At 43.2% G+C, this 24,861-nt stretch overlaps 1 protein-coding gene across 2 annotated transcripts in view; it reads left to right on the top strand.

The window, feature by feature from the left end:
* The first annotated feature begins 2,072 nt into the window (after positions 1-2,072).
* Positions 2,073-24,861, top strand: part of oca2 (OCA2 melanosomal transmembrane protein) — a 44,203-nt gene continuing 21,414 nt past the window's right edge. Inside the window, exons 1-16 of one of the 2 annotated variants that reach the window (XM_022751496.1) lie at positions 2,073-2,314; positions 5,608-5,697; positions 6,761-6,952; positions 7,052-7,109; positions 7,603-7,675; positions 7,990-8,147; positions 8,246-8,328; positions 9,633-9,786; positions 12,391-12,462; positions 13,463-13,528; positions 14,006-14,062; positions 15,091-15,215; positions 16,290-16,428; positions 21,452-21,584; positions 24,144-24,291; positions 24,797-24,854. In XM_022751496.1, the coding sequence (XP_022607217.1) occupies positions 2,073-2,314; positions 5,608-5,697; positions 6,761-6,952; positions 7,052-7,109; positions 7,603-7,675; positions 7,990-8,147; positions 8,246-8,328; positions 9,633-9,786; positions 12,391-12,462; positions 13,463-13,528; positions 14,006-14,062; positions 15,091-15,215; positions 16,290-16,428; positions 21,452-21,584; positions 24,144-24,291; positions 24,797-24,854 (1,848 nt within the window). Of the gene's footprint in view, positions 2,315-5,601; positions 5,698-6,760; positions 6,953-7,051; positions 7,110-7,602; positions 7,676-7,989; positions 8,148-8,245; positions 8,329-9,632; positions 9,787-12,390; positions 12,463-13,462; positions 13,529-14,005; positions 14,063-15,090; positions 15,216-16,289; positions 16,429-21,451; positions 21,585-24,143; positions 24,292-24,796; positions 24,855-24,861 lie in introns of both variants that reach the window. The other variant, XM_022751494.1, reaches the window with a different exon arrangement.

Raw genomic sequence — 24,861 nt, 5'->3', positions numbered from 1 at the left:
CTTTCATTCCACTGATATATATAAATAAATGTGTAAATGGGACATAACCTGACTGTGAAAATTCAAGTTCAAATTAAAATGTGTACAAATGTGGCAAACACCTGCCACATATAATCCTTCTGTCACGGTCTTGTACGTGGTTGTGGTCGTTAACCTCCTGTTAGTGCGGGTTTCTCTTCATCTCATGGATTTCTTGAGAGACATTTATCTTGAGTTCTTAATTGCTGTGAACAAGGGAGGGAAAATTAAGAAAGCAGTTTGTCTTTGTCGTCACACACAGCCCACAGGCGGGATGGCGTATAAAAAGGATCATTCTTCTCTCTGATGAGGCACATCACATGCATTGGACAAGGATGTTATGTGAGGCAGAATAAAACTAAGTGACATGAGTCAGCGCTCTGGCAAAAAATGAATCGTGTGTCACTGAAAAACTTCTTTTTTGTTTCTATAGATAATAAATAAGTGGAAGTGGATTATACTGTATATGTACTGTATTATAGATCGTGCAAGTTCCACTTTAAAACTGCTTTAATCAACATTTTGATATCAACAATCGAGCAAATGACAATGCAATGTGGGAGGGTTTGCTTCCAAGCGACTTTATTTTTTTTTCCTGGAAATCTCGCTGCAAATTGCCCCGAGGGGCAGTTATTCAACCCTGCACTGTGGCCCTGACAGGACTGCAGTCTCACCCTCTCAAAGAGCTATTATTGCAGAGAGCTCACACGTCACATGTGTGTTCCCGTTGCCTTTCATGTGAGCAATAATCCCGTCGAATTCATGCAGCCTTGGTGTCGATGAGGACCACATGTCTGCTGTAGCTGACCTCACACACTGACCTCACGCTGCGAGAGTCACTCAGCTGTTCTGGTGCATGTCGACGTCCCTCTGTGTAACTGTAGAACCACAAGGGATGGATTTACATTACAAAGGATGTCAATTAAAAATCAGCTTCGGGGTAAAGTGTGTAGTTCACACTGTAAGCGACGAAAACAGCGTGAACTTTATGTCCCAATGTCTCAATCAGCAGTGAAGGACGACAGGCCTGTGCTGCAGCCGACCAGACTCCTCCCACGCTCTGAGTCAACGCTCATTTAATACTTAATTGCATAATTGCGATTCAGTTAATGTGAAAAGTTATAAAAGCCAACACATTTTTAATGAGGTGAGTCATCAAGACGACAGCGCACACATGAGAAGGTCACCGCTGCAACTTTAAAGCTGCTACACTTAATATTCTCATATGTGCAAGGCGTCGTTCATAGTGATTAAACACAGACATTTATTCCTATTTCAGCTCATTATTTTTGGTATTCCAGCCACTACTTTACTGCTTTGGTTCAATCTAGCTGCTCATTGTCGCGGTTTGCCCTGATGGACACTTTATGTTTGAACTTTTGTTTTATTTCCTGTTTTATTTTGAAATCCCCTTGTGTGTCTCATGTTAGGTTACTTCCTGTCTTTGTCCTGTTTCCCTCCTTTGTGTGTTACACCTGTGTTGGATCACCTGTGCCTCCCTTGGGTCTGTTTAGTCTCTGCGCTCAGTCTGTTGAAATCCTCCAGTTTGTTTTCTTCCTGATGCCGAGATGTTTTTGTTCTCACCTGGTTGTTTGGATTGTTTTTCTTTTTTTGTAAGTTTTTTCTTTCTCTTATTAAAAGCATCTTTTTCCACTTACGCCTTTGTTTGTCTGCGTTTGGCTTCTGTGTTTCCAGCCATCGTGACACTCTTGATTTGTTAGCAGCTGCAGCAGCTGCAGGCGGCTGTATTCAGCTCAGGTAAACCCACTGTGAACTTCCTGCTCAGCATCAAATGGCACAAAGACACAAACAGCCAGTGAACACAGAAGCATTAAGGATCTAAAGAGCCAGATATTTCCCCTCCAGGAATGTGTGGAGAAGAAAACAGAGATAAAAGCAGAAACAGAAACACGACTACTGATGAATGATGTTGCTCCATATCTGCTGGAAGTGTAATTTAGCAACTGCTTGCTAACATGTTAGCTGTGTCAACATTATAGGTCAGTGCTGTGCTTTAAATCTGCTGCCTCCTTGTCCCCTGCAGGCGTCTCACCATGTATCTGGAGAACAAAAGCAACCTGGAGATTGAGATGTCTCAGACTTCGGCCCAGGGTCATCAGGGCCGGAGCAGCCTGAGGTCACCAGAGGCCGTGGCGGGAAACTTTGGGGAGCTCCGTCTGCTGCAGGGCATCTCAGAGAGGAGAGACACCCAGAAGCTCCAGCAGTCTGCAGTGCTGCCCTCGGGACAGTGCGTCATCCACAGCGAGGGCTTCGTCCCTGTCCGACAGGAGGATGGGTATGACTGTTGTTTTTTTACTCGAGCATTATTTGAGGAGAGCTGCTTTAGAGGCGAGTTAAATATCAGTGGGTCACAAGACCAACGAAGAGGAAGCCTTGAAAAGCTAAAGAAAGAAATAACTAAATATTTTGGCCAAAACTTTGATTCCTACTGATAAAGTGAATATTTAAAAATGGGTCATGAATGAACATGTTGGTTTATAAAAAGACTAAAATCATTTCCTTGACTAGTTTGTCACTGTAGTTTTTTAGCAGATGTTTCTCAAACAGCAGTAAATTGTGTTTTCACCAGGGACTATTTTTATCTGTGGATTGTTACGCTCGTGTGTTTCTATGGCGATAGGACGCTCTGTGTGGCTCGTTGATTTGTTTGTCTTGTTTTGTTTTTTTTTAGCTGTTCGTGGAAAGTGATTGTAGGAAATAATTGACTGTGGTTTCGGGTCTTTAACAGGGTTAGATACTGTATGTTTAGTGTCTGCCTCCTCACACCCGGCCTCTTTGTCAGAGCTCATGTAGTTTGAGATTAACCTCCTGAATATTCTGTTATTTCTACTGAATATTTAACCTTGAATCTGAAAATATAAATCTAAAATTCTTCTCAAAAATTGAAATGGCATCAGATAATCAGAGCTCACGTCCACTGAGGCTCCTGCTTTAATAAAGGATAGAAAAGATCACGCCACACTGACTCTGTGGCTCCGCTCAGCTCTACATGGCGCTTTAATGATCTTTGTTTTGGTTGGTTCAGTGTTTGTGTTTAAAGCTCTGCTGTGTCTACATGCTACAGGTTTTCCTCATGTGCCGATGAAAGGATTAGCCCTCGTTCTCTCTCGTCACTGGGTTTTCTGGGGAAAAAAGACATAACACCAGTTCAAAGAATGCGAACCACACGTGCAGAATCATATTACACAGGCTGTGGTGGTCAAATCTTCCAGGGAATGTATGAGCATATGTGGAAAACCACCGGACATTCACACACACACAGACAGAGTTGAAGTGTGTGTGGCTGTGGGTGTGTATCTCAGTCACTCAAGAGGCTGCTAATCTCAAGCCCGTGGTTGTGACGTTATTGGGATTAAACTGGGGAATTTTTTTTTGTTTCATGAACTCAGTCAAAGTTGCACATGACTGTACTACAGCTGATACTTGTGTGTCTCCTTTGGCTCCGTGCACACGTTAAACAAGGAGATGAGTTTGCAAGGACAAGTACAGTTATAGTACAGTGTGTAAAACGTGACATTTAACAATCACACAACAAATACTTAACGTAAAGATTCATGAAAAAGACGGGAAATGGGGCTCATTCAGACCGAGAACATATAAAGTTCACCTGTTGCATGTAGCTTCCTGTTTAATCATAATAATAATAATGATAAAAAAGGACTGAACGAAAGGAACACAGAAATAATGATGTATAGATTTGATTCATAGATTTGAAGCAATTATTTGAAAATGGCAAAATAATGTGAAGGCATCAAAGACCAGGAGAGAATGTAATGGTTGCATTTTGAGGTTTCAACTTCAGACTTTAAAGCTGCTGTAATCAGTATCTTGACAACAACAATGTGTCAAATAACTCTGTGCAATGTGAGCGGAGTCACTCATCGTGTCAAACTAAGACTTTTCATCCAACTCTGTAGTTACTCTGAAAGTTTCCAGCATCTTTTAGCTCATTACTTTGGTTTTACAGCGTGCGACGTAATGTGTGTTCACACTGTGCACTAGCTGCGCAGCGCCGAACGGCAAACAGACAAAGTTAGAGAGAAGCCGGTGAACAAAGTGGAGAATTTAGCCGCTAAACAGACAATTATTTGTCTCAGGAATCTAAAAGCTAAAAGAGAGCGAGTACTGAGCAAGTGGCCGGAAACACAACTCCAAATAAATGTTGCCATGTATCTACTGCATAAATATACTTCTGTATATACTGGATATCTACTGAATATGTAAATAAGCAACTCCTGCTGAACACGTTCACAATATAGATTTAAAAAGTGATAATATGTCAGTGTTGTTTACAGTTTTCTGCTGCCCCCAAGTGGCCAAAAAAACCCAAATGTATATCAGTGGATGGAGGTTTAGTCACATCAGTGTAGAATAAACAGAAACTGTAAAACAACCTCAAAAAGGATCTTAATAAAGTCAAGATAACCAAAAATAGAAGTTAACATCATATTATAAAGCCGCACGTAAAATAGCAAATGGTGAAAAATAATAAGTTGTGCAAATTATAACCTATTTCCTGTTGGTCAGTATTGTGTCCTGAAAAGACCTGGCTTCAGTTTGTGAGTCTCCTCTGCAGAGTGAAATCTCGCTGCCGAGTCACGTCCAGGGGACAGGATCAGACCCGTGTCAGGGAAGGAAGAAGGGAGAAAACATTTGTAGACACACGGTAAATCTCTTTATAGTTGAATAAGAGTATTGAAAAGGATTAATGCGGCAGACTTCCCTAATGTAATCTACTCCTTTATCCAACACCCCTCGCTGCATTCATTGATTCAAAGCATCCAGCCGCCTGCTGTCTGCAGCATGTTGGTAACGCCTGCCAGACTCACGAGAGAAACGCAGAACAACAACAGTAAGGCCGTATGAATCCCTGAATCATCACCTGTGCACAAAACACATGAACTGAAAAGTGATAAAAAAAAAAAATGTCTCAAAACACCAAGATGCTCATAAACGATTGAAAACTTTTGAAAAAATATAAGTAATACAAAGCAGAAATGCAGAAATGCTGCAAAAGGGAGTCAAACCCTTTGACAGGCCGAGAGTAAAAGCCCCTCAAGATTATCAGATTAGCTTCAGAAAGATCTCCATCTAACTGTTCGCTCAGTGGGTCGGTACAACATTACATAACGATTCTCCGGACGAGTGATTGCTGAGATAACACTGGGGCTTGATGAATTGCTGTTTTTTTTAAAAAATAAATAAATAAATAAAATAAATAAATCCTATAAACAGCAGCTTTAAATGTATATGTGCTGGACATGTGTGAGTGAGACCCAGCTGCGATGCTCCTGAGGGCCGCAGCCTGCAGGATCCTCAGGGATACAGGGCAGCAGCAGGGTGAGCACAGACACTGTAATGATCTCCTCAGGTGTCAAGTCACCAGCTGCTCACCTGCCTTTCTGCCGCCTGCAGGCTAAGAAAGGGTCTGGTAAACTGCTTTAACTGGTGATTGACGGCTGGGATGTGCCAGCTGGCGGCTTCACCACTGGGGTCAGAGTTCATTGTTTTGTTTTTTTGTTTTTTTTTAACTCATTGTGTTCCTTTTGTATTTTGTTCCAGACACAGTTTCAGCGTGGTTAATATTCTCAGAGGAAAGACTAATTCAGCCAACCTATCAGAGCGGTCGCCTCTGCTGAGGTTCTCTCAAGATGACAGGTGAGTCGCTTCTCACACGTCACATTAAAAAATCTGATACGGAGCCCGAAGGTGTCCAATACTGAGTAAACAAGACGTTATGGAATATTATCACCATGAATATTAATTATCACCATGATTCCAGTATTTGCATATTACCAAAGCTAACTTTAATTTTAATTGTTTATTTCAAAATATCTTTTTTTTTTTTTTCAAATTTGTATTTATTTCAAAATGTTTGTAATTTTGTTTGTTGACATGTTTATTTCATAATGTCACTTTTTGTCACAGTGTTTTCACCAGTCAGCTTCCAGCAAGTAACATGTGACCAGCCTCTCTTAGATTAAGCTAGCACGCTAGAAGGGTAGTAGCTAGTAGCTCGCTAGTAGCTAGCTACTTAGCAGTTGAGTTCAGTTGGATTGATGAGTAATTATAATAGAAGCCATATTATTTTACATATATTTCATTACTGTTAAAGAAATGGTTCAACACTGTGGAAAATATGCTTATTTGTTTTTCGTGTGTGTGTGTGTGTGTGTGTGTGTGTGTGTGTGTGTGTGTGTGTGCAGAATGGTTTCAATACAACTCATTCAATTTTCACCTTTTACTTTTAATGCATGTTTTGTCATATACATATTTTGTGCATTATTTATATTTATTTCATCATTTACACATTTATCTATATAATCTTGACACTTTTGTGTATTTGATCTTTACTGAGGTATTTTGACTGACTTCAGTAAAGATCACAGATCAGCTGTTTTTCTTTGAGGTTATCTAGTGTCGTCTGACTGGAGATTATGCATTTCAGTTTTAATATTTGATATTAGTCATGAACCTGAACATGCTCGCAGTGTTGTTTAATGAAATGGTTCAACTTATAACATCGCTGTACAACCCTTCTTACACTTGCCCAAAGCGTGTAATGAAACTGTGATTACAGGTTTCTTCTCTCTCACAGACGTGTTTCAGCGCTTACATCGCAGCTGCTGTCCTTAATTCCAGTGCCGTGTTTGTTTCCGTCACTGAAACTATAGCGGTTGATGCCCAGGCGATTGATTGACAATGATTATTCGTTTTCCAGTATAACCTACATGACCCTACATGACCCCAGCTTTGTTGGAGGAGAAGAGCCCTGGGACAACAGCGCCCTGGACCTGGAGAGGAGGTATCGACTGGGCAGCGAGGTCACCAGCCTTTCCCTTTCCCGCTCCAGCTCCTCGGAGAAGAGCGACCCTCTGGACAACCTCAACTTCAGACTCACCAGCAGTATGAAGTGAGAGCCTGCAGGTTGCTTTTATATATGTGGCCCCTTATGGGAATTCTGACCTCTATCAAACTGTCCTATTTACAATCTACTCATTTTGTTTTTCAGATGCTGCTTCAAAGTCTCCAAAATTGCCACTATCTTCACTATTGTTGTTCTGTGCAGTGTAAGTGGATGGGTTTACATTATTATAGCACTATAGCATAGGCTAATTAACACTGTTGCTTCTTCACATCACTTTTTAATTCCTGTTAAAGAAATAGTTCAACACTGTGGGAAATATGTTTATAATATAAAATAATATAATGAAACCATTCTACTCACATATGAGAGCGGTATCAATCTTCCCATCTCACCCACTGAAAGAAAGCTAAATTATGACGCTGGAGTCAGGAGAGGGTTAGCTTAGCTTAGCTTAGCTTAGCTTTCAAATTTCTGAATACACTTGAGTATCTTTAGCACTAGGTTAGCACTAGCTCACAGAAAGTCTACTTCTCTTACACACACAACACTTACACAAAATGACCCACCACACAATAAATATTCACATATAATCTTCTTTTTTTTTACTCAGCATCTCTGTCTGTAGCAGGAACTGTCTGGACAGACTGAATCATATGTTGAATGTATAATAATGAAATAAACTCTTGTGGTTTCAGCTGTTCTTCAGCATGTATCCGGATCGGGACAACCCCTGGAGGATGCTGGCGGTGTCTTCCACAGACAGTTTCTGTATCCTTTCCCTGCTGCGTTATTTTAGTATTTCAAGATTCTGCCATTAAATTAAAAACAAGAAGAAGTGTCCAAGAAGGTGCGACGGGCCTTTGCTCGACACAGTCAAGAGGATGATGCAGCTGTGTTTTTATCCCACAACGGTCTATATTAGGATTTAATCAGTGAATGCTGCATTAATTTGAGTGGTAACATCATTCAGGCACATTCAACAAGAGAGGAGAATCGGTTCCAAAATGTCAGCCCCAAAAAGAAGCTGTCCACTCAGCTGTCAACATATCTGCATTTTTCTCTTGACGACCCGCGTCCCACAGCAATGAACCTGACGGACTTCCGGGACAACGCCTTGCTGAAGCTCCAGGTGGGAGGCCCTTTCACGGGAGGGATGATCGACCTCACCAACCAGGAGTACATCCTGATCCAGGTGGAGCAGGCCGAGCAGCCGGGGCAGCGCAGGAGGAGGACTCAGCAGGTGAGAGCATCCAGGTGATGGGTTTCGCTGCATCGTGTTCTGTGAAGCGTTGGTCAGTGAAAGGCTAACTCATCATTTATTGTGCTGTTTGCGAACAGGTGATTCATAACTGGACCATTCCTCTACACGGTGAACGAAGTGACCAGATACTGGTGACAAAAACCTTTGAGATGGTCAGCAGGTACTAAAAAAGATGAGGTTTATTTAAGTCTTCATTCTTTTATTTTTCTCATCTCAGATTTATATTTTATTTCACTCTTTCCTCAGAGGATTTATTTCAAAACAAAGCGAAGTCCACAGTGCGTTGAGCTAAATGCTAACATCAGCATGCTAACACGCTCACAGTGACCATCTTAAGTTTATTGTCTTATCATTCTAACATCTGCTTTTTTAGCGCTAACACAAAGTAGGCTGCAGCTGGCGGGGAAGTCATTAGCTCTGCAGGTATTTCATCATAAATCAAAGTAAACTGATTGACAGCTTTCACTCCAAACAAAATGAACTAAACGGGAAAATGCACCAGGATTTACTTTTACACAAACCGAATGTATTAAAGGACCAGTGTGTAGGATTTATGGGGGAACTATTGGCAGAAATGGAAAATAATGATTATATATCATATATACACTAAGAATTGTTCTTTAGCTTAGGATGAGAGCTCCATATCTACATGTGGAGGAGCCTGCCGTGTTTCTACAGTAGCCCTGGACAAACCGCTGCTAGATAAATCCTACACACCGGCCCTTTAAGCGTGAAAGTCGGTATGCTTTCCCTTTTTTTAGCTAATGATGAAAGGCCCTCACATTAATACTGTCATAGACCCTTATTTTGAGATGTTCTTAGATAATCTTAGAAAACATTAATAACTCTGGGGAGGTGTTTACATATAAACATGAATAGCTGTATATTATAATACAATCCAACACAGTAATCATGCACCAGAGACCAGCTTTGGTGCAGCTTTTTTGTATTAATAATAGAAAGTGCGATAGAAAGTCTGTCGTAGCAACGGCACACATGAAGCAAATTTCAAAGGAACGATCAGAATTAAGGATCAGCATCACAAAAAATTAAATGCACGTTGCACAGTATATTTGTAGATGCCACAGATCATTTAAAAGTTGCTTAATTGACAGAAAATGCTTAACAAAAGACATGAGAACTAACTCCCCACTGAGGCCCCCTGGTGATAAAGAAAAACACTCACCTCCATGTGCTCAACATCTCCAGTTCTTCTTTTTCTTCTTTAAATGTAATGTCTTGCAATAGGTGAATTTATGTTGCATAATGCCACAGCATGATTCATTATTGTTCTTTTCTTGGGAGACATTACGGTATTTTGTCTCTGCCGCTAACCTCGACAAAGTTGCAAATATTACGTGACAGATTTTCTGACACTTTCTGTACGTATGTGAATGCTTATGCGTCATGAAAGATAAACACCCACATCTGTTTTACCTTCCCGCTGTTTCCTCCGCTGCACAGTGACCCCATCGTCATCACCATTCAGGCTTTCCTGCAGGATGATGAGGTGGTGCCGCTGTCCATGACCCACCAGTCGCTGTTCGTCAGCGTGGAGACACAGGTGGCCATCGCCGGAATCATCCTGGCCGGGGTCTACGTTCTCATCATCTTTGAGGTAAATGGCCCGTGATGCTCACGCTTTTCTACGGATGACGAACGAGTTTGTGTTCAGTCTCTGCTGCACAGTGGGAAATGTGCAACATGGCTGGATTCAGAATTTAGATGCTTCAGTGTCAGGATCCTGGTTTCTTTACGTGCATACTGTCGCACTGTCAGGACTTACTGGGACACTTGAATCAACCAGCACAGAACAGGTGTTTGTTTTACTTCATGAAACTTCTCCTGCCTGTAGAGACTGTGCTTGATTGACTCCTCTCTCACCCCTGTGTTAGGGCAGGACACCTGACCCTTTGTTAACCCCCGCCCCTCATAGACTGCCGATGTATGATGGTGTATTTTTGAAGGCCCCGGTTCCCTTCACAAAAAGCCGATGGGATTTTTACCTTGGCTTTTTGATTACTGCAGAAAATAAGATCTGTGACAGACAAAAGTTTCTGATACTTGCACGTTTTGTTCAGCAGGATAATCTTCACAAATAAACGCCACTTATACAATTGCCGGAAGTAAAGAGCTAATGTTAGGCTACAATCAACCTACACCGTGGTCACATGACTTTCGTCACCGCGCTAAACTTCAACTTGTAGTTTTGATTTACCTCTTGTACAAAAGCCTTTCCTCTCCAAGTATAAACACAACGAGGATATTGAAACGGACCTGTGAAACGATCATATGTTCATGTTTGGCACGTTAAACGTCCTCGACATCCTCTGTAGTCTCATGTAGCCACTCGTTAGCAACTGGCCTTTTTTAAACGAGGTGAAAGCTTAAAGAAATCACGACTGTCGTATTTTATGTCACAAAACAAAACTTGTTTCAGTCATCTAACCAAAAACCCATTCACCAAACCCACAGACTGCTGGATGACGGACACAGAAGTGATAAAATGCTAACTAGCTCGTCTCTGAAATCCCTCTCTCATTCACCGCTTATTTGCGATGCTCTATTTTTTCTTAATAGTGAAAGCTAAATTATCAATAGAATGCCCTCGGATACTTATGAGTTGTTGTCATTTTACGTCATCGTTGGATCTTTAAAAGGTGACGCATTGCATTGTGGGAGAGATAGCAGAGAGTCGTGTGCCACAAATGGCAGACAGTAAACACACAGCGCTATGTCGTAAATAGGGAGCGGCTTCAAGCTTTCCTACTGTAGCATAGCACGTACTGTACGTCTGTAATTCTCATTTATCCCAGTCAGTGTTTGGTTTTAATCAGACAGGTTAATCTGCCTGACTGTGATTTGAAAGTGTGAACTCGTCAGGGGTCAACACCGCCGTGTCGAAGTCAACAGCGGGACCATGTGAGAGATGACTGCACATCTACGCTCTGTGCTCCGGACAGGTCCATGCAGTGCGTGGTTATTCAGACATCAGCGGCGTGTCATCCGACTCTGTCCAGTCTCCCTCTGCGAATGTCTCACTTCCCCTCAAGAGAAGATTTGTTGCTCACAGTTGAATTTCAGTCTGATAAGAACCTGACACACGACTCTTAATGAGCGAGCACAAACTCTTTCTCTCGCATTTAAGATGTTGTGATTTTTTCTGTACGATTTTAAAGAAAGGAATCTGTCAGTCTGTTAGTAATTGGGCGCCAGTTTTCTTATTTTAATGGGCACTCCAGTGAAATGTTGTAGGAGAGGTCTGAGATAAAGTATTTTGTCATTCTTGCTTCTGTTCTCCCATAGACATCCATTATCAGGTTTATTCAGACAAAGAAGTGTCTGAAAGTCTGCAGACTGTATGAATTATTATTATTTTGAGTGATGAGACGCAGTTTAGTGTTGAATAATTCAGCAAGGTTAACATGTGTTAAAGACAATGACTGTTTTGACAGAATGAACATGTGACATACAGAGTAAGCCTGCCAATAAAGCTGCCTTACATGGAATTAGTTTATTACTTAATAATTGTAATAATTTAAGGTAAGGGCCGCAGATCCCTCCCGCTTTTTCATTAGCCTCAGTATTTGCCAATATACATAAAGTGACCTACTTTCCTGCAATCTATTGCAAAGGAATAAATGTCAGAGGAGCAGCCCGGCTTTCTGACAACCCATCCATGCTTATCACAGGCCTCAATTTTTAATAATGGGATGCGTCATACATGAGAGTAGAGATGGAGCCTGGTGGAGGAGAGCGGCTCTGAAGTGCATCGTGGATTTGTGTGTAATATCTCCTTGAAGCTCTGTGCTTCTTGACACAGATGAAAGTGACATATCAGCATAGACCTGGTGGAGCACAAGCCTCAACAAGATTTACTTGACTCACCCAGATTTTTTGGAAATGTTTTTTTGAATTACAGTTTGCAGTTTTAGATGCAGTAGATCAGAACAGATACATAAAAGTAAAAAGCAAAACAATGGCAAAAGAAATGAAATACATCTCACCCCAAAACATAATGTAGAATAAAAAGACAAAAATAACAAACTTAACCAAAGGTAAATAAGGCGTTTGACCCACTGTAACATTAGCTTGTTTGAAATGTTGTTTGTATGAGTGAGAGACAGTGAGTTTATTTATAACTATATCAAAGTTATAATATTTAAATACTAGCTTTCTTCAATTCAGAGGAATTACATTTGATTCTTGTTTGGATTTTCAGATTGTGCATCGCACTCTGGCCGCCATGTTGGGGTCTTTAGCAGCCTTAGCTGCTCTGGCTATCATCGGTGATGTAAGTCTCTCTTCCTCTCCTAATTTAGTGAGCTGTGTAAAAATAAATGATAAAGTGATTCCTAGAAATACTTATTTAATCTACATTATATATTTTTGTCAAAATATTAGTTGATAATCAGATTGAAATTAGCAGGAAAGTGAGTTTAACAGCTGGTAGTTAGCTAGCTAACCTAGCTAATTGGAAGTAGGTTTAATTGGACAAGTAACGCTAACATTAACTGTGAAAATCTTTTTCAGATGGCAGTATTCAGTCGTGTCATATGATTTGCATGTTGAACAAGGCTGGGTTTTTAGCTTACTTCTTTCTTGTTGTGGTTCCTAATCAATGGAATCAAAATGGCTGCCGATGTTTCATTGTTGTCAACATGTTGTTTACAAACTTCTGTTTCCCACAAATCAAATCAAAGCCCAGTTTTTTTCAGTTACAGATGTCTGTAAAGAAACTGAACATGTTTCTTTAACAGCATTTATAATCTAAGATAAACTGGAAAAGACAGGTGCATAATGCCTGGTTCAACAGTCAGTGAAATATCACATCTTGGAAAATTGTTTTCAAAGTCCTAACCCAGGCAGGGAAAGCACAGGTGTAATTAATAACACTAATTATGTGTTCCAGTGTGCGAGCGCCGGGCCTGTGTGGTTCACTGGGACACTTCAGTGGAGCAGAGCCATCGTTTATGTTGTTGTTTGCACCTGTGCTTTTCCTGCAACAACAAATCAAAATGTTGCCTGTGGAAAACGACCAATGGCATCCGCAGGGAGGCGTTACAGCACTGCTCCGATACAGTTACAACAAATACAGTGTGTAAACCTGGCAGGACGTTTGGTTCTGTACTGGAAATGACATTTTTCCTGATCTCACCCAGAGTTTTATGTGTTTGACACTAATTTATTGACTCTTGACTTTTCCTTTTTGTCTTTTCCTCACAGATCTGATCATAAATAATCGCTGTCAGATCTTGTTAAATGTTGATTATGTTCTCTGTCTCCGTCCACAGCGACCCAGTCTGGTTACTGTGGTGGAGTGGATCGATTATGAGACACTGGCTCTCCTGTTCGGCATGGTGAGACTCATAAAGTCAAAGACGTTGCTTGTATGTTCATTTACTCAACAAACCTCTTTTGGGGACAGAGTAGTTTTCAAGATTTCACACAGAAAAATCTTTATTTTCATATTTCTGGGAGTTTTTACGCCTCAGTCTGACGTCTTAACTTCAATTTATGCCTTTTCTTCCCGTCCTGCCCAGCTACTGACGGTGTTGCCTGTTTCTACAGGGGCGAGGGGAAAATGACAATATAAAATACTGTCTCCATGGAAACAAGCATGTTCTGCAGTTTGGCATAAAAGTGAAGAGTGTGTCTGAGAAGTTTGACTGAAAACAATTTGAATTAACTTAGATTCTTAGCAGATCATGTCCTTAATGAAAATTCTGTGTCAGATTTCAGGTTTTTGCACGTGCGCTCACTTCCTGTCATAAAGCCGCTGGTATGATAATGAAGTAAAAAGAGTGTAACAGATTCTTTTCTCCTGTTTGTTACAGATGGTGTTAGTGGCCATTTTTTCAGAGACGGGCTTCTTCGATTATTGTGCGGTGAAGGTGAGACGGCTGTGTTATAATAATTCAGGTCCAAGCACCAACAGAAAAGTCTTTTTAAACATCAGTAAATGTGAACGTCACCTCCTTTGGTCCCACGTGCACGTTTACCTTCCACCTTGTGGCGTATTGGGAGTCGACCTTCTGGTTTTCAGGCGTCAGGCTTTGAGCTATTTCTGAAATTAACTCAAGCGCTCAAACGTGACGAGTCCGCACTTTTTTCTGATGACTCCTCTGACACGGTGAGGAAACCTCACAGGGTTTGGTTCCTTTCTTTACACCTTGACCCAAATATACTGTACGCCACTATAATGGACAGTTTGAAAGTGAAAGTTCAGAAAACTGGGTCCAGACTGTCTAATGAAACAGACAGATGTGTTAGTTTCTTATCATGAAAAGAATTATTATTCTAACTCCCCTCAGCACAAACCTAAGGACATAACCTTGTATCCTCACACCTGTGAAGGTCATTTTGCTTAAGGATTGTTGTAGTAATACATCGTGGATCTACAAACGATAAAGAATTGAACATTCTCAACTTTTACTCTCTAGCAGCAGGTAAGAGTTTCCTGCCGTCAGAGACGCAGCTCTGGTGATGATCAGGTTTAATCCTGAATCGTCTTTTGCCCTTCAGGTGCAGAAGCACTCAGGTGGGGGAGAACGGGGAGATCATGCAGGCTCATGAATTTTAAGTGCGAGTCGGACAAGGGCAGGCACTTCAAATTAAAGTACCTTTCTCAGCCACTCGCATGGGGTTAAGACTGGTGTATATTATATGGCTATTTTGGGAATCGGAGTACACCACCTCTCCTAGTACTACTGCTCATAATAGAAATTTGGCATTCAGGTATCATTTCTGGTTTCATTATGACTTGATGCTTGGTGTGATGAAAGCTCGCTGCCGCTTTGTCTCGGTAGCTCTCCCTCCCACACTTGCACCGGGAAAGCATCAAGATGTCCACTTAATGTGGTCGTTCATTTCCATTAACAGCGACTCATCACCACGTCTTCCTCTCTCGCCGTCTCTGCAGGCTTACCAATTATCCAGAGGAAGAGTGTGGCCTATGATCATCATCCTCTGTCTCATTGCCGCCATCCTCTCCGCTTTCCTGGACAATGTGACCACCATGATGCTCTTCACCCCCGTCACCATAAGGTACACGCCCATCCATGATCTGTAGCTGCTTATCCCAGCTCACAGCGGGCGAGAGGCGACGCACACCGCAGAGACAGACGAGCTTACTCATCTGTAACCGGGCAGTAATTAGATATTCAATACTTAGGCTCTGACACAGTGTTAAACTCTGAGACAAAAACGTCAGAAAAAAACAGTTGCACATTTGCTGTGATCAAGTTGTTGAAGGGATGGATTTACTTTCTTAGAGAAATAGTTTTGACATTTTGGGAAAACGTTCTAATGTCTTGTCTTGTTTTCTGAGAGTGGAAACAAGTGGAAACAGCTCGACTGGTGGTTAAATCTATTAACCAGTGAGTGTTAGAGATCCTTGGAGGTGGAACTCATTAGCTCTGGACGAAGCCAGGCTAGCTGTTTCCCCCTGGTTCCAGGCGTTGTGCTAAGCTAAGTGTCACCACTCTCGTAAGAAAATGTCCAGAAAATTAACAAATTCTTTAATTATAATCTAATTTTAATTTAAAAAAATGGGAGAAAACAGATGAAACAAAAAGCAGAGAACACGTTCAAAGCTTCCTCCTCATCAATAAAGAAACACACTCTGACATCAGCAGACGTAACACTGAGCTAACTGAGTCACTCCATCTCGAATGGATGTATTTCCCAAAATGTAGATTATTTCCACAGATATTTATCCTCCCTGCTGACTGGTTGTAGTTTGTGTTTAACTGTTTACATTGTCAGAATAGAATAATACTAAATGAGCTTTAGTCGCCTCTACAACTTTCCTACAACACAAATCAACTACATAAGTGCAGCACAGTGTTTCTGTTATCAGCCACTGAAATGAATCCGTACTCTCAACCATTATTAAACTCTCTCGACTTCGCTTTAAACTAGACACCTGATTCACAAAACTGTGCTCTAATTTGTTCCCGGTCCAGCAGCGTGGACGTCCTGCACAGCCACCGTGTTAAAGACCGACGCTTTTTGTCTTCCAATATCCTTTTTATTTTTTATATTCCTGTATTTATTTCTCCCACCCGCTGCAATCTAATCGGGGCTAAAGGGCTTTTCTGTCTCTATCTGATTTTGCAGGTTGTGTGAGGTGCTTAATCTAGACCCCAGACATGTCCTGATTGCAGAAGTAATCTTCACCAACATTGGCGGGGCCGCCACAGCTGTCGGAGATCCACCCAATGTGATTATAGTATCAAACCAGGACCTGCGCAAAGAAGTAGGCACTTTCACAGCTCTCCGCCTAAACTTGCAATAATATACTGTAACAGATCAGCCTGGTGTAATCTGACACATGAAGCACGCGCTCAGTAGGACGAACGTGATGCTCCTCATGACCTGCGTGTGACAGAATGATAATGAGATGAAGGGAAACATGTTGTTTCGAGGCGTAGAAACGGTCCAGAACTGACGGAGGAACACGTCACCTGAAATCGATCCCTCAGGTGCTTGGTGAAGTTTTAGTCACAGCTTTCACCTCCAGCCCTTTATGTATCTTATTTTTTGTGTTTGCGTTGGTTCATCAACTCGTCCACAGGGACCGAACAATTAACATTCAGGGACTTTGCAGCTGAGTGACATTTCAGTTTTGTGTTGGCAGATTCCGAAACGGTCACAAAGGTCAGTGTCAAGATGAAAAGATAAATGATCAAGACTTTTCCTCATGAGTTATTGTGTTTGTATTGATTAGCTTCACCCTCGTTGTCTATGACGTGGAGGATTTTTGTACCAGAGGAAGTAATCAGACTCACAAGGTTCCTCTAACTGTGACCTCGTGTGTTTTAAACTGGCAGCGACAGACAGCAGCTGCAGCGGCGCCACTTTAGATCTCCGCTAAACAATATTTTGATATTAACATGAAATCAAATGACTCCCTGCGATGTGACGGAGACTCTGATGCCGCCGGTGTGACACACACCTCTGCAGCTTTCTGCTTTTGGGCTCGTTAGTCTGGATTCCCATTTTGCCGGGTGGCAACAAAGAGGAAGGGGAGGTCCATGATGATGTGTGCACGCTGGTTGTGGCGGCTGGTTGCTGAAGATGTCAGTCACCAAGAACTATATGAAGTGATTTTAGGTTGAGGAGTCTAATGACCGGAGCAGGAAGTAACAGGACACAACATAACCTAAGTAACACACACCAAGTGACACTACAAAATATCTCTCTCACACACACACACACACACACACAAATATCAAGGCGATAGTGTAGAGAGATGTCTGAATCTAGTTTTGGTCAGTCAAAGCTTGTTGAAGAGGCTTTGGGACTCAGACCCCCCCCCCCTCAGAGCGTGCAGCAACAAGCTGTTGTCAGCGTGAACTGAGATCTCACCAAGTGTGTCCGTGAGGGAACCTCAGACGGCTGCCACATTCACTTTGCTCAGACCCGTCGGTTCCACCTGCTGCTGGCGGGTGAATCTCAAGAAAAACACGAATGAACGTTGCAAATTTTTAAAAGATTTCACAGTTTGTTCTGGAAAAGTTTCACAAATTGAAGTGACAGAGCAGTAGAGCATCTACACATGAAGGTGAGGTGCGTTATAAAAACACTGTCTTTGATTCACGGTGTAATAAGTTGTGTGATTACGTGCATGACGTGCTGTTGCAGACAGTGTATTCACATAAACATTCACGACCTGTTATAACCTTTACTTTGCATCAACACTTGCGCTGCACGTGCAGACATTTGCCCGTATGTTACGGATACGCACCGTGGGTAAACTGAAAGGTCTGTGTTTGCTGGGTTGTACAGGTGTTATCTCTCTTTATACAGCTGTGAGTCCTGACCCTTTTGTTTATGCCGACGTGCAGGTGATGAATCATATTTTTTGCCGCTGCTGTCGTAAATCACAAGAATTTAAAATGGTTTGGAAAAGAAAACTGTAACGGACTCTTTCTCTCAGCCAGATGTTTGTAGCATCCATCTCTGCACTTGCACCGTTTTTAGCAAAAGTCACACGCTTCATTGAATCATGTCTGATGTCTGTGTGGAGTCAGACCTTTTCCAGTTCTGCCCCGTCCTGTGACTCTCTGTGCTCACCTGCCAGCGCACACAGCAGACCCCCGTCTCTGGCTGTAGTCTCCGACTGAACCTGTGAGAGAGACGGCTGTCTGTCTGTCTGTCTGTCTGTCTGTCTGTCTGTCTGTCTGTCTGTCTGATGCAATAATGTGTGAAACCATGTAACTGAACACGCAGCTCCTCCCCTCTGCTGGACGACGCACCTCACACCTTCTGACAATCTGTCTTCATGCCACCAGGGTCAGATAGCAATGTTCCTCACAGACAGACAGACAGGCAGGCAGGCAGACAGACAGGCAGACAGACAGGCAGGCAGACAGGCAGGCAGGCAGGCAGGCAGGCAGGCAGGCAGACAGGCAGGCAGACAGGCAGGCAGGCAGACAGGCAGACAGGCAGGCAGACAGACAGACAGACAGACAGACAGGCAGGCAGGCAGGCAGGCAGGCAGACAGACAGACAGACAGGCAAACAGACAGTTAGACAGACGGACGGACGGACAGATAAAGACAGACAGACAGACAGACAGACAGACAGGCAGGCAGACAGGCAGGCAGGCAGGCAGACAGACAGACAGACAGGCAGGCAGGCAGGCAGGCAGGCAGGCAGGCAGGCAGGCAGGCAGGCAGGCAGGCAGGCAGGCAGGCAGGCAGGCAGGCAGGCAGGCAGGCAGGCAGGCAGGCAGGCAGGCAGGCAGGCAGGCAGGCAGGCAGGCAGGCAGGCAGGCAGGCAGGCAGGCAGGCAGGCAGGCAGGCAGGCAGGCAGGCAGACAGACAGACAGACAGGCAGACAGACATTATAAATGAACAATAATAATTAAATGAGTCCACATTATGTTTTCTGTCTCGTTCTCGTGGACGTGATATCTCAGTCACTCTGAGGGAATTTCATCTGGCACCAACATTCACTTGGACTCAGAGATGAACGAACTGATTTAGAATTTGGTGGGCAAAGGTCAAAGGTCAAAGGTCAAAGGCCGTAACTCACAAAATTCATTACACTAATTATGACACAATTGAGTCCAAATGTCTGACAGGGTAAAATGAAGTGATGACATTTTATATCCAAATGGTCAAACTGGTCACTGTGACATCATAATGTTCTGGTGCTGTAGCTCAGAAACGGGAATTAGTAAAGTATTTCCTGCAACTGTACATTTGATGACACATGTTGTGTATTATATACTGACATTGGGGCTAGAATGAAAATGATTGCACCGAACATTATGATTCTCCATCACCCCGTCATATTCTGAAAAGCCATTTACAGACAGGTTGTCCTGTGTTGTTCAGATTGTGGGACGGGAAGAGTAAATAAACAGCATAAGGACAATTTAGTGAGTTAATCAGAGCAGCCTGTCGCTGTCTGAAAAGGGCGCTGACACGTAGGCTCGTCTCATAACCTTCGCTCTCCTTATACTCAGGGGGCCGTAATGTTACATCACTGGAAGACATGACATTTTCCCAGCTGCTTGATGTGGCATCTGTTCGCTGCGTGTGACATTTTAGCCCTCGCGGGTGCAGCGGTGTGCGGTGTCCTCCGGTGTACAGTAGCTCCTACGGCACCGGGCGCCCGCGGCCCGCCGTCCAGTTTTATCCTGGCTCCGTTTCCCTGGTGACTGAACCGCAGGGGATGCAGAGGAGCGCTGATTCAGTCGTGTCTGCTCCCTGATAAGCACGGCTTGAACGTAAACGCATGGTTTGCCTGTTTGTTTGTGGCGGGGGGGGGGGGGGGGGGTTCCGGGAGAAGTCCAGAGATAGTCAGAGTGGCTCAGATGTGAAGTGTGTGTTTAGGTGATTCTGCCTCTCATCAGCGTGTCCTTGTCTTTGATTTGTCACGGAGCGAGGTAGCACGGCTCACACCACCTTTTGTTATCATTTCACCGAGGGACTCTGGTGACTCTCCCCGCCAAGTGGATCTCGTCCAATCAGACAGAGGAGTCTTTGACATTGGCTCTGAAATACGGACACACCAGGGTCACAGCTTACAGCTGCAAACAGAGATACATGACGGCAGCAGACACACAGACTTGGACTCTGTAGCCGTCAGATTTGCTCTGTGGTGCCCTCCCGCTGCTCCAGAGATGTGCTGGACTGAGACACAGTCTTTTTTGGGTCTCTGCTTTGAAGCTGGACATGAGGCTTACACAGGACTTATGAAGATTTTCAGCAGGTTTGCATGAGCAGCTGGCCTGAGCCCCACCAGGCCGCCCCGAGGGCCACAGCAGACTGAGAGAGCAGGTCTCTGTGGAGGCGTGAATAAAAGAGGAGTCAGAGTTGTACCGGGTGATGACATCAGATTGCGCTCCGCTCTGACGCTGGTGCATAATTGATGAGAGGTTTAAGATGTTGCACACCTCCCACAGTATTCCTCTTGACACTTGATTGGGTACTAATATATGATATTTCAGATAATTCAGGTCATGCGAGACGATATCGTCATCTTTGTCAAACGCTGGCTTATCCTGCAGCATGCCTCCCTGCACCTCCCCTCCTCTCCCTCTGTCTTACACTTTTGTTGCAATTGTGAATTGCAAATCCTGCAGAGGTCACTATTAACCAGTTTTATCACTCAATATCTGTAGTTGCAATTCTTCATACTGTGCAAGTAAAGAAAAGAAAAAAAGGAAAGATGGTATGAATCACTCACGGCATCTTAACGGCTTAAAATTAGAGGATTTGTCATTTAGAAATGGTCTGTTCTGCAGATGATGTCCTACAAGAACACATTTCCAGTAATGGATGAAAATTGTTTTCTTTATAAAGGATTTGCTCTCAATCTTGAGAACAACCTCAGGCGGGGGCTGCTGTTTCTTACTCATCCAGGAAGAGAGACGGCAGCGCCCGGTGCATCTGAGAAAAACCTTGACGATGCAATTATCGCCGCTCCTTTGTCTGCAACAACCAAATTATTTGCTCTTTTATGTCCTTTTCACAGGCTCAAATATGAACCTTTTTTATTGATTATAATCCCACTTAATCCGAGCATGTACGCTGTAACACGTCTATTCTTTGCCGAACGTAAGGAACTTTAATTACCTGAATTACTGTATTACAGTGACATGACGTACAGGTCAGAGGTGAAATGCACCAGTTTGCATCCTTATATTTTTGTCTCAGATTTATACAAAAATAATACAAATCAATCTATAAAATGTATGAAATGTTGGACCTGTCTGTATTTATAAGACTGTGTTGTCTAACAGAATATCGTCGTGTCTTTTACAGGGGATTGATTTCGCCAGTTTCACCGGCTACATGTTTCTTGGAATTTGTCTGGTCCTCGTCTCCTCGTTCCCTCTCCTGCGGATGCTCTACTGGAACAAAAAGCTCTACAACAAAGAGTCCATTGAGATAGTTGGTGAGGTCAAATAATTTTTCATAATTTTTTTCTGTATAGATGATGAGTGTTTTGAAGGGATGAAGGGTGCTGTCGGGGTGGGGAGGAAATATCATGTCGTCGTGGACTTGAAACAGCTGTAGATGTCTATTCTGAAGGTTTTTTAACTCATTACATTGAAGTGTATTAACACGTCATCGATCCATAATGAAACCTACTCACCCTCCAGGACGATGCACTGACCTCATAGAAACCTAATTAACTGTGCATTAAGACTTCAGCCCTCCAACTCCCAACATATGATATATGGAGGCCTCTGAATTGAAGACTGTGCCTCCTGTCTCGGGTCATTTCCACAGTATTTCATTTACATTGTCTTCGTCGGACGACCCTGATGAGGCATTTCTGAATCATGGTGAAGTTATTACGAGGGAGGATCACGGTGTTATAAATGTCCATGTCTACAGCTGCTTTTCAGGATTTTTTTGTTTTTTAAAGCTCAAATTTGGTCTCACATGAGTTTAATTGAAGCGCTCACGGTGAGAGACCAAGTTCAACGTCATTAACCGGAGGCGAGAGGCCGGAACACTTTCACCTTTCGCCTCGTTCGCCGGCTCCGCTCCCGTCGAGCGTGGTGACTCACTGAATGTCCCAGACACCACATGGCTCATCTCAGAAAACCCCTTTTCCCCTGATGTTCAGCTGATGGGCTTTGTGTCGCTGGCAGTGAAAACACTAATTCTCTTGGCCGGAGCGCAGCCGGAGAGGAGCGCAGGGCCTGCTGCTGCTTGGTTTCACTGTTACTGCACAATGAGTTTTTGTATGAATGATTCAGCTGATCTGGCACAGCGCCGCCTCTTTAGATGAATAAATATCAGTGTGCCCACGGGTCCTTTAAAAGTTTGAGGATTTGAAAACAAATAAAAATAAAAATCAAAGCCTTGAAAGTTTTTGAAAACATATACAGTCTGTTTAAAAATAGAAATGTAAGTTTTATAATCATCTTGTTTTACTGAACATTAATAAATAGGCTGATATAAAAGATCATCACTGTGACACTGAACAGCTGAGGAGCTTTCACACTTTCGAGCCCCTCCCTCTCCTTAATTGTTCGGTATATATTGATTTATTTGTGGCGGCTCGCCACAACATCAACATCGAGCGCCGCCATATTGATTTAGTATTTTCTTACTATTTCAAATGGGTAAAATCTTACATCATTGTAGAGCTATGTGCAGCACACTGATTCCCTCAGCCCCTTCCCTCCCTCTCTCTCTCTCTCTCCTCTCTCTCTCTCTCCCTCTCTCTCTGTCTCTCTCTCTCTCTCTCCCTCTCTCTCTCCCTCTCTCTCTCTCACACACAAAAGCACATTGACAGTGGACCATCTGTCATCGTCGGAGTGGCCTTCAGGAGCACCAGGAGAAATCCTGCTGCATCAGTTGGCCGCCAAAAAAAAAAAAAATCCATTAGGTTTTTACCGAACCGGTCTGTGTCTTTACCGGCCCCGGTCTCGCTGGCCGTGTTGGGGTCTGTGTATTTGAAGGAATTTGGCCTGGAAAGTGCTTGAAAAGTCCTTGAATTTGATGTTTAAGAAGGTGCGGGAAACCCTGAGTTATGCATTAACAGAAAATAAAATTATTTTAGCAATCTGTGAAATCCTGATGCACTGTCGAGAGGTCGGGAGAGTAAGATCCTTAGGTTGTGTTTGGTTTGGATAGTAACTGTCATCCATCCTTGAATCTATTATGTGCCTCTGCCGTCTCCGTGTGTGAGACCCTGGGGATGTAGGTAATGGCCAAACTAATAAAACAATGTGATGTGAGGTTGTTAACAATTCTTCCAGAGACACAGTCACTTCTTCTTATCAGTGTTTACTCCCAACACGGCAGCGTTCCTCCTCTGGGAGACCCTCAGCGGGGGATCATTAAAACAGAGACCACCTCGCTCCCCGGTCGTCGCCGCCCTGCCCCCGTTTAAGGAGCGAGGAAGGCCGACTGTTGGGAGCTGTTGCCGTCACACTGAGCTCCGGGCAGATTGAAGGAAGCTGCTGTCGATCACTGTGGTGACCGTTCAGTGTTGTCCTGGTAGCTCATCTGAAAATCCCACCCTGTGGTGTTTCTGCTTCTCCCCGCCAGCCCGGCCCGCCGAGGAGAGCGTGCAGCTAAATCGGCTCAAAGCCCCTGCCACGATTTGGTAATTGTGCAGATTCGCTTACAGGAATTTTTTTTCCTGTGCCAGTTAGATCCTATTAAGGTCACCTAGCAACCTTCCTGAAAAAAGGATGGCACCTCCTGATATCTACACAGGCGTCCAGCTCCCTCAGGCTGTATCTCTGCTGCAGCATTGCCTGTTCCTGAGCTGGTCAGTGTGCCGTCGCCCGGCTGCATTAGTCCCTCTGTGGGGGCTCGTAGCATATTGACCGAAAACATCTTAATATCCTCAGCTGTAGGAGCTATTACCAAGCAACCCCCACTATAAACATGCTATGTACCGCTACAGAGCCTGTAGCCACTACCACTATACAGTCCGTGCACAAAACAGATGGCTTTCTCTCCTGCTCTGTGTGTCCTGTTCCTCCAGAACTCAAGCATGAGATCCTGGTTTGGAGGCAGACGGCTCAGCGCATTAACCCCGCCAGCCGAGAGGAGACAGCTGTGAAATGCCTCCTGATGCAAAAGGTCCTCAACCTGGAAAGTCTGCTCCGCAAGATGATGAAAACCTTCCAAAGGTTAGAAGAAAAATCACTGAAAGATCTTTGAGAAAGCTTTTTTTTATCACGTCTCACAGAAACAAGTTTTCTTTACTGTTCTGCATTTCCACACAACGATCCACCTTCATTGTTTCTTACGGTTCTACGCATTAGTGCCTCATTACATTGTGTTAATGAGGCAAGAAATACAGTTTTTATTATCATATTGTTGATTGGACTTCCAATGTATGCTCAGAGTTCAGTTTAGATTATTTAATTGTTTAAAACAAGAGAACTACACAAAAATAACCAGAGAAAAACATGCGGAAAAAAGCAAGAGTAGTTTCTGTTTTTGTCCCTTCTGTCCAAGCTGGTCGAGCTAACAACAACATGGAAGAGACAGATTCAGTGTGTGTTCATGAGCGGCCACCAGAGGCGCCTTTTCCCATGATTTAACTAATATTTCCGAGCTGTTAAGAAAGTGATTTGTCTACGACCGAAAATTAAATGAATGTGAGATTGAAATGTTGCCGTGTCCTTACAGACAAATTTCTCAGGAGGACAAGAACTGGGAGCAAAACATTCAAGAACTGCAGAAAAAGGTAAGTT

Source organism: Seriola dumerili, unplaced genomic scaffold (genome assembly GCF_002260705.1).
Source record: "Seriola dumerili isolate Sdu_G_001 unplaced genomic scaffold, Sdu_1.0 BDQW01000155.1, whole genome shotgun sequence".
NCBI lineage: Eukaryota > Metazoa > Chordata > Actinopteri > Carangiformes > Carangidae > Seriola > Seriola dumerili.
This window is presented reverse-complemented; position numbering and strand designations above follow the sequence as displayed.